General features: G+C 52.6%; 1 protein-coding gene across 1 annotated transcript; it reads left to right on the top strand.

The window, feature by feature from the left end:
* Positions 1-1,703: 1,703 nt before the first annotated feature.
* ufl1 (UFM1-specific ligase 1) lies at positions 1,704-11,714 on the top strand. Its single transcript, XM_056580622.1, has 19 exons — positions 1,704-1,983; positions 2,100-2,245; positions 2,430-2,458; positions 2,572-2,669; positions 3,228-3,342; positions 3,441-3,571; positions 3,998-4,056; positions 4,745-4,891; positions 5,757-5,932; positions 6,470-6,649; positions 7,225-7,351; positions 7,642-7,767; positions 8,031-8,151; positions 8,547-8,713; positions 8,988-9,133; positions 9,616-9,696; positions 10,080-10,165; positions 10,584-10,764; positions 11,225-11,714. The coding sequence occupies exons 1-19, from the start codon at positions 1,907-1,909 to the stop codon at positions 11,459-11,461; spliced, it is 2,430 nt and encodes an 809-aa protein (XP_056436597.1). The 5' UTR covers positions 1,704-1,906; the 3' UTR covers positions 11,462-11,714.
* The last annotated feature ends 392 nt before the right edge of the window (positions 11,715-12,106 follow it).

Consider the following 12,106-nt stretch of genomic DNA (forward strand, 5'->3'; position numbering starts at 1 on the left):
TAGTTTGGAGATAGTTCATTTAGTTGTTAGGTTGCATGTGGTTAAGCTTAGATGCTAGCTTAAGAGATGGTTACATCATGGACATATAATAAACAACCATCTAACTGCTTCTGTACTCACATCTCTGCATAGCTGACCGGCCAGTCACAGCTGGAGCTTGTTCATTTTGGGGTGCTTTCGGCCAGTCACAGCTGGAGCTTGTTCATTTTGGGGTGCTTTTCATTTTGGTGCAGCGGTGCGCCAGTGTACGTGACCAGCACCGCCCGCACCGACTGGCCCCCCCCTAAATGTAACAGACCCCTTTGATTACTGTAATTAGCTACACCTGTGCTCCCCTGCCGACGTGTGCCGGTTGGGTTTGACAGAGCGGAGAAGGAAGGCCTTAAACCGCGTTGAGGAGCACAAAGGATTCAAACCGGCACCTTCAAAGACAGATATCTCTTACAGACTATTGCCAGTAATAATGATGTCTAAACTTGAACAGTTGAGGGCTTGTTGGTCTCGTTGTTTGTTGTTGTTGTTGTGTTACTACTTGGTTACCATGGAGAGCAGCGCCTACACAATGTGCATTCAGAAACATGCCCTCATTTATTTTCGGTTGATTTCTCGGGGAGCTGTGCTCTTTGATGTTCTCTACTTTATTTGGCTCCTCCGCGGCATGCGGCCAATCAAAGACGTTTAGTTGTTTTTTTTCTCGAGTCATTCCTGAAATCAAAGCGTTGGCGGTTCCTGAGGCTAATTTGTTAGCTTTGCCACATCCTCCTCCCAGCTCATCTAAATGGAACCTCTCGGGTGGAAAGAGCCAGGCCTTGGGGTCTGCGCTGATAATAGATCTATCTCGCCGCACAGCTGATCAATATTGATAACCTGCCCAATAAACTCCCGAACCATTAGCCGTGACACAGCGGCCGCCTGCTGATAGAGACATGCCACGATTACGTTGTGACATGTGATTTTGTCGATAACCTTTGATGACATTTTCCGCAATTTTAACAAATGACGGGCGTGCTCACTCCCGCCACCTATTACGGCCTCGGCCACGGGAACACACAACCTGTCCCGGATCACAACTCCTTCACAACTACCAAGTAAAGCTCCGTTGGTGCGCCATTCCACGATTGTTGAAAATAAAAAATGTATAAACCAATTTTCTTTTTTAAATAACCTATTCTGTTAATTTACATTCTTTTCTGGGAACAGGTCCATTAAAAAAAAGAAAGAAAGAAAGCTAGATGCATCGCTGTCGCAGTCATGACTGACATGACTGATGCATACCTCCATCATCTACTTGGATTCACCCAGCAGCTAGGGCACACTGGTTTCATCCGCTCGCGATCTCGTTTCCTGTCCAGCTGAGACGATCATTTCACGTCTCAAGTCTTTCCTTGTGTGTTTAGAAGGCATTACAACAGTACTGCTCCCTACTGGTACGACAGGCTTTAATAGCACTGCTCCATACTGCGACTGACTGCTCCATAATGGGACTGATCGCCTGTAGTCTACTGCCCTCCAGGGGATTCAAACACGAACTATACACTGTAGCTGTCTACATTTTATACTACAACAAATGAAATATAGGCGATACAACGGTTTACATCCACAAATAAAGCTGACATCTCAATAAATCCGATTACTACAATAAGTCGTTACGTTTCTTTTTTGCTTCGCGCATATTTTAACGGTGACGATTGGTCTTCGAGGAGACCCGTAGTCCACCTCCTAGTGTTGACGTGTGATTAGCTTAGCCCCTTAGCTGGCGACACGCTACATACTGGCTGTCACACTGAACCGTCAGACAGGCACTGCCCTGGTACTGGTCCAATAACGCACTGGTCCGTTGAGCCACTGGTCCGTTACTGGTCCGTTGCCCCACTGGTCGTAGCCCACTGTGGACCTTGTTGTCAACATGGACGACGCCTGGGACGAGATCCGCCGTCTGGCCGCCGATCTGCAGACGGCGCAGTTCGCTCAGACGGTGCAGAGGTAACGGATCTCCTAACCCTAACCCTTAAGCCCTAACCTTAGTTATGATGAAGCTTGGTACCGGGTCTGCCAGCTGTGAGCCGGCGGAGTCACATCTGGTCTATGGTTTCCTGCAGGTTGTCGGAGAGGAACTGCATCGAGATCATCACTAAGCTGGTGCAGGAGAAGCGTCTGGACGTGGTCCACACGCTGGATGGGAAGGAGTACATCACCCCGGCCCAGATCACCCAGGAGGTCCGCGATGAGCTCTACATCCAAGGAGGTCCGTCTGACCCCCGGTCACAAACCCCCTAATGCTAGCTGAGTACTGCAGCAAAACAGAGCTGAGTACTGCAGTATAGCAAGTACTGTAGTATATACACCACATAACACTGTTTTGAGTATGACAGTATGACAGTAGTATGACAGCTCAGTGTTGACCCCTGAATGCTGGTTTCTCTCCCCAGGGAGGATCAACATGGTGGACCTCCAGCAGGTGGGTGTTCCCCTCGTAGCGTTACTACTGAATCGCGACCGGTTTGATCCGGCTCCTCTTCATTCATACTACTCCACTCTCATGCACGTCATGTCTGATGTCTGATGTTTCAGATCATCAACGTTGATCTGAACCACATTGAGGCCAGAGCCAATGAGATCACCAGAACGGAGAGGGGAGTCCAGCTGGTCCTGGGACAGCTCATTGATGTGTGAGGAGAACTTCTAGGTTTACATTCAGGGCATTTAGCAGACGCTGTTATTGTAAGAGACTAACAACGTTTAATACACACACGGCTGAGTCGACCATGCAAGGCGACAGCAAGCTGGTCAGGAGCAGTCAGGGTGAGGCGCCTTGCTCAATGACACCTCGACACTTGAGCTGGGGATCGAACTAGCAACCTTCAGGTTACCAGCCAATCCGCTCTACCTCCTGAGCTAAGCAGACCCCTGGTTGCCGTCCTCCCATGCTTTTCATTTTCTTTATGCAGGTTTGAAAACATTTGTCCATCTAAGACAACGTGCATATTTAGAAAAAAAATACTGGTATATTATAAATGGAAATCTCACTTCTATGATTAAGAAGTTGAATTCCGCAAGTTTGCTTTCCAAACGTACTACTCTTTCTTGCGTGACTTTTACCAGCGCGAGGGGGCACTTGGTTATTCTGCAGTCCGCCCTGCAAGGAACTGAAGAACCTTTTGAATTCTATTCAATTATAATTTCAACAACGTCTTCTGAGGAGGGGCTGACCGCCTGTGCTCCTGCAGGAAGTACCTGGAGCGCCTGGCCGAGGAGGTGAACGACAAGCTGCAGGAGGCCGGCCTCATCACCATCTCGGAGCTCTGCAAGACCTACGACCTGCCGGGGGACTTCCTGACAGAGGTGAGGCCACTGCCAGGTGTCTGAACGCGTCTCACTCGCTCTCCAGTGGCAACTTATGTCGGGACACTCATAAAGGTTTGTCTCTCGCCCGCGGCCAGGAGCTGTCCCGGCGTATGGGGAAGCTGGTCCAGGGCCAGTTTGACCAGTACAACCGAGGGGTCGTCTACACCCCCGCCTTCGTAGCACGCCACAAGGCGCGCATCAGAGGGCTGTTCAGCGCCGTCACCAGGTAGGGAACGGAGCAGCAGCAGCAGCAGTAGTAGTGTGTGTGTAGTTAGAGTAACGCTGTCACCAGGTAGGGAACGGAGCAGCAGCAGCAGTAGTAGTGTGTGTGTAGTTAGAGTAACGCTGTCACCAGGTAGGGGAGGAGCAGTAGTAGTGTGTGTGTAGTTAGAGTAACACTGTCACCAGGTACTGAGGGAGGGCGAGGAGCAGAAGTAGTACAAGTGGTGGTGGTGTTAGGTTCAGACACCAGGAGGAAGTAATGCTGGTTACGGTGTCGTCCTCACCCCTTTAGCACCTTAACGCCATGAATCTAAAAACATATTGGTGATCATAGTGGCTTCAGTCCTCTGCTAACTCAGTGGTGGAAGGGCAGGTAAAGACGGTTTGAACGCGTGATGCAGTGTTTTAACGGTCCTTCTCTCTCCCTCAGACCCACCCCGGTCAGCAGTGCCATCGGAGCCTTCGGATTCCACGAGCACCTGCTCTACTGTAAGCCCCCGCGCTACACTGCTAGACTGACACCCTGCAACGCTGACACACCATGACCTGTAACTTCAGGATCATTATCCACCATGGACGTGTTCCTCCCTGGGTCCGGGTCGGTGGTGTAGCCGTTCTGTTCCCGACTCGGCTAATTCTGTGTTATGTTTTTTTTCCAAATGATGAGTCGGGAGACAACTGTTGCATTGCCAACAGAGTGGGTCTTTAATCCGTGCAAAACGCAACATAAGCACACCAACAAGATGTCTGCCTCACATGCACTCATCTCTCCAGCATGGCAGGAAGGGACCTCGCGGGTCACCCCAGGGTCACACCACCCAATGCTCCAGTACAAAGCTCTCAAAACAAAGACATCCATACAAAAGTGCTTCAAGGAAAAATAATTAGTTCAAAGAGAAGAAAGGATTCTTGAAATCTAACTTGTACACGGTGACATTGGCACGGTCTCCCAGTAGGTGGTGCTGGGCCCCCTTTCCTAGAGCGCCTACCTGTCGCTGCAGGCTGATCTACTGTCACACATCTAGGGGGACACGCCCACGTATGAGGTCACTAGAGGCTGCTCGTCGCCACTGCTGGGCGCCACACCTGGTGGTGAAACGGAGGCCGTCAACGGGCCCCCCCCGACCGGCCCGGGTTCTAACGTGTGTGTGTGTGTGTGTGGGGGTGTGTGTTGCAGCCGTGCTGGAGGAGCTGGTCAACTCGGGGCGTCTGAAGGGGGCGGTGGTGGGGGGCCGGCAGGACAAGGCCGTCTACATCCCCGATATCTACTCCCGCACCCAGAACAACTGGGTGGACTCCTTCCTGCAGCAGAACGGTTACCTAGGTAACCCCCTCACCCCCGTCTCAGCCACTGCCCTCCCCCCGTATAACCCCTATCTGTTCCTTAATAACCTGTCTCTGTACTGTCTAACCCCTACCTGCTCTGTAATGACCCGTCTCTGTACTGTCTAACCCCTACCTGCTCTGTAATGACCTGTCTCTGTACTGTCTAACCCCTACCTACTCCTTGATGACCTGTCTCTGTACTGTCTAACCCCTACCTGCTCCTTAATGACCGGTCTCTGTACTGTCTAACCCCTACCTGCTCCTTAATGACCTGTCTCTGTACTGTCTAACCCCTACCTGCTCCTTAATGACCTGTCTCTGTACTGTCTAACCCCTACCTGCTCCTTAATGACCTGTCTCTGTACTGTCTAACCCCTACCTGCTCTGTAATGATCTTTCTCTGTACTGTCTAACCCCTACCTGCTCTGTAATGATCTTTCTCTGTACTGTCTAACCCTTTCCTCTGTACTGTCTAACCCCTAGCTGTCATTACTGTCTAACCCCTAGCTGTCTCTGTACTGTCTAACCCCTAGCTTTCTCTGTACCGTCTAACCCCTAGCTGTCTCTGTACCGTCTAACCCCTAGCTGTTTCTACAGTCTAACCCCTAGCTGTCTTTAATGTCTAACCCCTAGCTGTCTTTAATGTCTAACCCCTAGCTGTCTCTGTACTGTCTAACCCCTAGCTGTTTCTACAGTCTAACCCCTAGCTGTCTCTGTACTGTCTAACCCCTAGCTGTCTCTGTACTGTCTAACCCCTAGCTGTCTCTGTACTGTCTAACCCCTAGCTGTCTCTGTACTGTCTAACCCCTAGCTGTCTCTGTACTGTCTAACCCCTAGCTGTCTCTGTACTGTCTAACCCCTAGAGTTCGACGCCCTGGTGCGACTGGGCATCCCGGAGCCGGCCGCCTTCATCAGGAAGCGGTTCCGCTCGGGCCGGCTGCTGTTCCTGCGGGCGGCGGCCGTGGGCCCCGGGCTGGTGGACCAGCTGGAGGCCTCGGTGGAGGAGGCCGTGAGCTCGTCCACCTGGGTGGACCTCCAGGTACCTGCACCTCACACCTCCGTCCGTCTCTGGAGCGCGACACAGAGGAGCCGGCTCCGTTAACCTCTGATCCCCACAGGGCCCGCTACAGGGATCAGACCCTCCCCACCTTTCAAAGACCCCGTCAGGCCTTTAAACACGTGACAAAGTGGTCATGGGACACACCACTAGAAAGATTAGATCCTCAACTTTACATTTTTATCACAACTACGGTTTGCTTAACGACAGACAAATAAGAAGCATGCAACAACAAGATCAATATATATATATATATATATGCCGCGTCATTTGGCGCGATATCTAAATTATACGTCATGATTGAAAGTGATTCTCCAGAAGAGTCTCCAGTGATTCCAACAGTCCAAGTCCTATCACTCTGTGGCTAAAAGCCGCCGAACTAGAGGCAAAAAAACAAGCCTGTCACTTTTTCTAGTTACAACCAATGACTTAATGTCTTACCTTTGTCTTTTAACACACGCACGCACACACACACACATACCCCCATCACCTAACCCGTGTGTGTCCCCTCCCCCCCAGCCCATGCTGCCCAGCTCTCTGTCCCAGGAGGACGTGGGCATGCTGGTGAGCCAGGCCCTGAGGAACGCCGGGGTCACCACCTCGGCCCGCGTCCTGGGGGACAGCGTGGTGGTCAGCGAGAAGTTCATCAGCGGCTGCCTGGCGCTGTTCGACGACGCCATGCAGATGAAGGCCCACAAGGTACCCCCGACCCCCGACCCTAGCACACCATGCAGATGAAGGCCCACAAGGTACCCCGACATCTGACCCCTGACCCTAGCACGCCATGCAGATGAAGGCCCACAAGGTACCCCCGACCCCTGACCCCTGACCCTAGCACGCCATGCAGATGAAGGCCCACAAGGTACCCCGACCCCTGACCCCTGACCCTAGCACACCATGCAGATGAAGGCCCACAAGGGACCCGACCCCTGACCCTAGCACGCCATGCAGATGAAGGCCCACAAGGTACCCCGAGCCCTGACCCTAGCACGCCATGCAGATGAAGGCCCACAAGGTACCCCGAGCCCTGACCCTAGCACGCAATGCAGATGAAGGCCCCCTTATCACCCGTTACTTTGATTTGGAAAAGTCCTTCTATCTAAATGACTGATAATATGCGAGTACCACACAGCGAAAACTACCAAAACCAGCGCAGCGGGAGAAGGTCCACGCCTGAACATATTGTCGGCCACATGCTGGGGACTCATTAACCCCATGACCTCAGGGGGACGCCGTCACTCAGAGGTTCTCCTTCTGTCTCCTCCCCCACCCAGGAGGTGAAGAACAACCCCGTGTTCCTGCTCACCGAGGAGGAGGTGAAGCAGACCTCCCCCCTGACGGACAGCTCTGCTCCCTCCAAGAAGGAGAAGAGGGAGGCGGAGCGCAGGAAGAAGACGACGGGTGAGGAGGAGGAGGAGGAGGAGGAGGAGGAGGAGGAGGAGGAGGAGGAGGAGGAGGAGAGGATTAGCCTCCTTAACTTTTAGGATTTATAACTTGTGATTTAACATGAGTTGTAAAGAGTGAGAGGAAGAGAGCCACAGCCAAGCCATGGCCCCTCCCCCACAGCCTCCTCAACCAATGAGGAGTGTTGATTCCCTGAACCAATGGGGGAGGAGGAGTGGTAGAGGCGGGTCTCTGGTCTGCTGATGCTGATCTGTGATTGGGGGGGGGGGTTGTGTTTCTGTTTCCAGAGGGCAGCGGTAGCGTGAAGGGGGGCGGGGGGGGCAACGCCCGCGAGTTCAAGATCCGCAAAACCAAGAAGAAGGGAAGGAGGGACGAGGACAGCGACGAGGAGACGGGACCCCCCTCCCAGACAGGTGAGACCCCCCTCCCAGACAGGTGAGACCCCCCTCCCAGACAGGTGAGACCCCCCCTCCCAGACAGGTGAGACCCCCCTCCCAGACAGGTGAGACCCCCCTCCCAGACAGGTGAGTCCGGAACCCGGTGGGAGGTTCTAGTCATCACCGTTAATCCCCGGTGGGAGGGGCTAGTCATCATACCTCCTGGTAATGCTAAGCCGCTACATTAGCTCTTACATTAGCCCTGAGCTAGCCTGGCTAACCCCCCTCCCGCCCCCCAGGGCGCGGCCGGCCGGCGGAGGTCCCCTTCATGACGGCGTCGGAGGTGGCGGTGGTGTTGGAGGCGGCGGCCGGAGACTTCCCTGAGGAATCTCTGATGGAGCTGGCGGAGCATTTAGCCAGGTAAGGGGGGGTTACCGTGGTAACGAGGGATAAACCAGGTAACAAGGGGTTAGCGAGGTATCGAGGGGTTAGCGAGGGGTTAGCAAGGTAACAGTGGGTTAACGAGGGGTTAGCGAGGTATCAATGGGTTAACGAGGTAATGAGGGGTTAGCGAGGTAACGAGGGGATGAGGGGTTAGCCTACATCACTAATGTACTTTTAATGCAATCCTACTCTTAAAGTCGCCCCACCAGTGTTGTGGCAGATGCCTCAAAGCCGGACAAGAGTTTGGTTTCATTTCCCCTAGCCATGGATCCCATAGCCATCCTATAACACTGCACTACACAACTGAACTACACAACTGCACTACACATCTGCGCCAGGAGTTGCTCTGACCCTTGTGCCGTCCGCCCTAGACCCCTGAGCAAGGCGTACCAGGAGGTGGTGCGCTCGGTGTTCCTGTCCTCCAGCAGCTCTCCCTCAGGAGCCAATAAGAAGAAGAGCATGAAGGAGCTGCAGGAGGAGGTGACCAACCTCTACAACAACATCCGCCTCTTCGAGAAGGGCGCCAAGCTGCTCCCAGGTAAGACCCCCCCCCCCCCCCCCCCCTGTCGGTACAGTAAGGATGTTCCTAGAACCAAGCACTAACCATCACTAGGTTAACCCATTCCCCGTACACAACAGAGAGAGCTAGGATAAGATGCTACACAATGCTAAGTACTATTCATTAATCAAGCCCATTAATGGATTACTCTTCAGTGCATCAGGGTTAGTGGTATCAGGTGTGTAGTGACCTCACTGTAGGTCAGGTGTGTCGGTGACCTCACTGTGTGTGTGTTTGTGTGCGTGTGCGTCAGAGGAGACCCAGGTCCACGCCACGAGGCACGTGCTGAAGACGCTGTGCACCGACGTCACCAACGCGCTGGTGAACTTCCTGGCGGCGGACCTGATGATGTCGATGGACCAGATGACGTCGGGGGAGGAGCCTAGCCTGAGCGGCGAGGTGGGGGGGCCGCCTGTGCTTCAGTGACATCACAAGTGGGCGTGTCCACTGAGCTGTACGTTGGGATAGATCGGTCCACCTGCCTATCAAGTGGACCACAGCCATCACTGGCAGGACTTTAGATCATGGCGTCACTACGATGGGTCGCTTTGTTACAACCCTTTTAATATTGGAGACCAACTCTGGAGAATACATAGTGGTACAAAGAGAAGTGAGACGGATCTGAGTTATGAAATCCAGAGTGTTAAGGACCGGAAGTGGCAGCCTGGACAGCTAAAGAGTAAAGACCTTTCTCAGAAAGTTCCCAAACCACTTAAACCTAGACTGCCAGCTGTGTTCCTCCGGGGGGGGAGATCGGTTGGTTCCCTCCTCCGTCTGACTCCCCTCACTCGCACTGAGCGGCCGTGAAGCCGTCCTCCTTACTCTCCTTAACGACGCCAACATGGCCGACGGCTCGTTAACACCGGCACCGTGTCCCTCAGGTCCGGGCCAAGATCCTGGGGAAGCTTCCGGAGGAGACCAGAGCGCCCCTCATGAAGCTCCACCACAGCCTGAGTGGGAAGGTGAGTGGGGGCCGCCGGGGGGGGACGGGGGGTGAGGGGTGAGGGGGGCCTGGGTGGGGCTGGATGGGGGGGGGGGGTCAGGTTTCAACCAGTTCCTCGTGGACGGCCTTTTTACCTGCAATTATCAATATCAGCGTTTTCTGTTCCAATTCTGCCGTCCGGAATCAAAGCCCGGTCCATAGACATGTTTAGGTTTCAGGTTGGAGATTACGTTTATTACGTTTAGATCTGTTTGGGTTCGGTACTAGGTTTGGTGCGGTTAAGGTATTTTGGGGGGAAAGCAATGCATCCTGGGAATAAACGCTAGTCTGCCGATAGCAGGGGCTTAGTGAAATCATCCTGGCATAGTTTAGCGTGTGAACACTGTTGTGTTGCGTGTGCAGAGCATCGAAGACTTCCTGAACAACGTTGAGACTGCAGCTGAGGCCTGTGGACTCCTTCTGAAGAAAGGCGACAAGAAGAGGGAGAGGTAACTCAAAGCTAATGCTAACGACACTGTGGCTAAAGCTAAGATACTATGGCCTACTGTGGCTATTGCTAACCATGCTGTGGCTAAAGCTAACCACAATATTACCTTCTGAGAGCAGATGGACTTTATCCATCGTATCTCAAACGGTGGGCCACAATCTGTTGTTTAGGAAGTTCAGTCACAGAAATATCTCATCACGTTGATCTTCACACCTTATTGATTGCAAAATGTGCTCCTTTTCTGACCTCTTTACTTTATTTTACTGTTTATTTTGACTGTTGTGATTCAACATGATTGAATCAGTTCTCAGATGTTTCCAGTTTTCTGCACTGGATACAACAACTGTCAAATGACCCTCAGACATAATCACATAAATAATACCATGGATACTAAACCCTCTCGTCGTACCCCCCCCCAGACAGTCTCTCTTCGTGCACCGTAACGCTCTCCTGGAGCAGCTGAAGCAGACGGAGGACCCGGCACTGGTGCTCCACCTCACCAGCGTGCTGCTCTTCCAGGGCGCCACCCACTGCATCCTGCACGCGCCCGGGCGTTGCGTGCCCGGGGTCATCAGCACCCTCAGCGGGCGCATCCCCACGGTAACCCTAGCATCCCTACGGCAACCAGCCTCTATCTAACCCTAGCATCCCCACATGGTACCAGTATTTCCAGAATAACCATGAGGAGGTGGTAGCGCTATGTTAGTTTGCTCATAGCTCTGTGTGAGTGGAAACCTCGATTAATGTGAAAGACGCATCAAGGGACCACAACACTGCGTTACACACCACCTCCTCTCTGTCTCTCTACACCCCCCTTCCCTTCTCCTCCTCGCTCCCCTCTCCCTCCTCCCTCCTTCCCTTCTGCTGTCTCTCCCTTCCCCCCCTCCTCTCTCACTCCGTCTGTCTCTCTACACCCCCCCTCCCTCCCTCCCTCCCTCCCTCCTTCCCTTCTCACTCCTCTGTCTCCCTCTCCATCCATCTCTCTCGTTCCCTTCCTGTCTCTCCCTTCTCCCCCTCCTCTCTCTCACTCACTCACTCTCTCTCTGTCTCTCGCTCTCAGGAGAGCCACCAGCTCCTCTCCCAGTACCAGGGTCTGGTGGTGAAACAGCTGAACCAGGGCAGGAAGAAGACCGCAGAGAAGGAGGTGAAGAAAGAGGAGAAGGAGGAGAAGGAGGACGAAGAGGAAAAGGAGGAGGAGGAGAAGGAGGAGGATATCCGCGGGGAGCTGTTGTCCCTGATGCCCCAGGTGAAAAACCTGGTCCTGGTCCAGAGGAAGACCTCGGTGGGCGAGGACTAAGACGAAGACCCCGTGGTCGAGGACTAAGACCCCCTCAGAGAGCAGAGGAGGGGTCGGGAGGTCTTGGGGTACTGATCAGAGGTCGGCTTCATTCTGATTAGAATGCGGCCAGAAGGGGATTTAATTGAGTTGAAATTGTATTCAAAATGTTTCCATGAACATGAAAGTCCTCAATGACGTTCAACTGTAATTCAATATAAATAAAATCCCACTTTCACAGAGAAAGTTCAAGCTTACTTTGTGTCTTTTGGTTTCATTTTTAAGATTTTGCTGGCCAAATCATGCAGTTCATCAAGTAAATTAAAAAATAATAAATTGACATCATATTAATACATATTAACCTGAGCTATTTGTGTACCGAAAAATACAGGAGGGACTATGAAATAAAAGTTGGACATATCGCACATAATACTAAATGTAAGTCACAACACATGGCGAGGAGGTGAGTCGACTGTTGCCCGCTAATGGACACTCGTGGTACTGTAGTGCCTTGTAATCCATGTTTTGGACACTAGAGGGAGTGGTGGAGCTCCTGAGAGTCACTAGAACCGTGCAAACATCTCGTCTCGCTTTCATTTATGATAACCAATTGTATTTCCTGTTCAGTTATTCCTCCACATCGGCGCTACCCTACATACGAGGCTA

This window comes from Gadus chalcogrammus, chromosome 21, assembly GCF_026213295.1.
Source record: "Gadus chalcogrammus isolate NIFS_2021 chromosome 21, NIFS_Gcha_1.0, whole genome shotgun sequence".
Taxonomy (NCBI): Eukaryota; Metazoa; Chordata; class Actinopteri; order Gadiformes; family Gadidae; genus Gadus; species Gadus chalcogrammus.

Coding starts and splice junctions, on each gene's coding strand:
- ufl1 (XM_056580622.1), top strand. CDS start 1,907: ATGGACGACGCCTGGGACGAGATCCGCCGTCTGGCCGCCGATCTGCAG. Junction 4,892..5,756: donor GCAGCAGAACGGTTACCTAG/GTAACCCCCTCA, acceptor TCTAACCCCTAG/AGTTCGACGCCCTGGTGCGA. Junction 8,714..8,987: donor GGGCGCCAAGCTGCTCCCAG/GTAAGACCCCCC, acceptor CGTGTGCGTCAG/AGGAGACCCAGGTCCACGCC.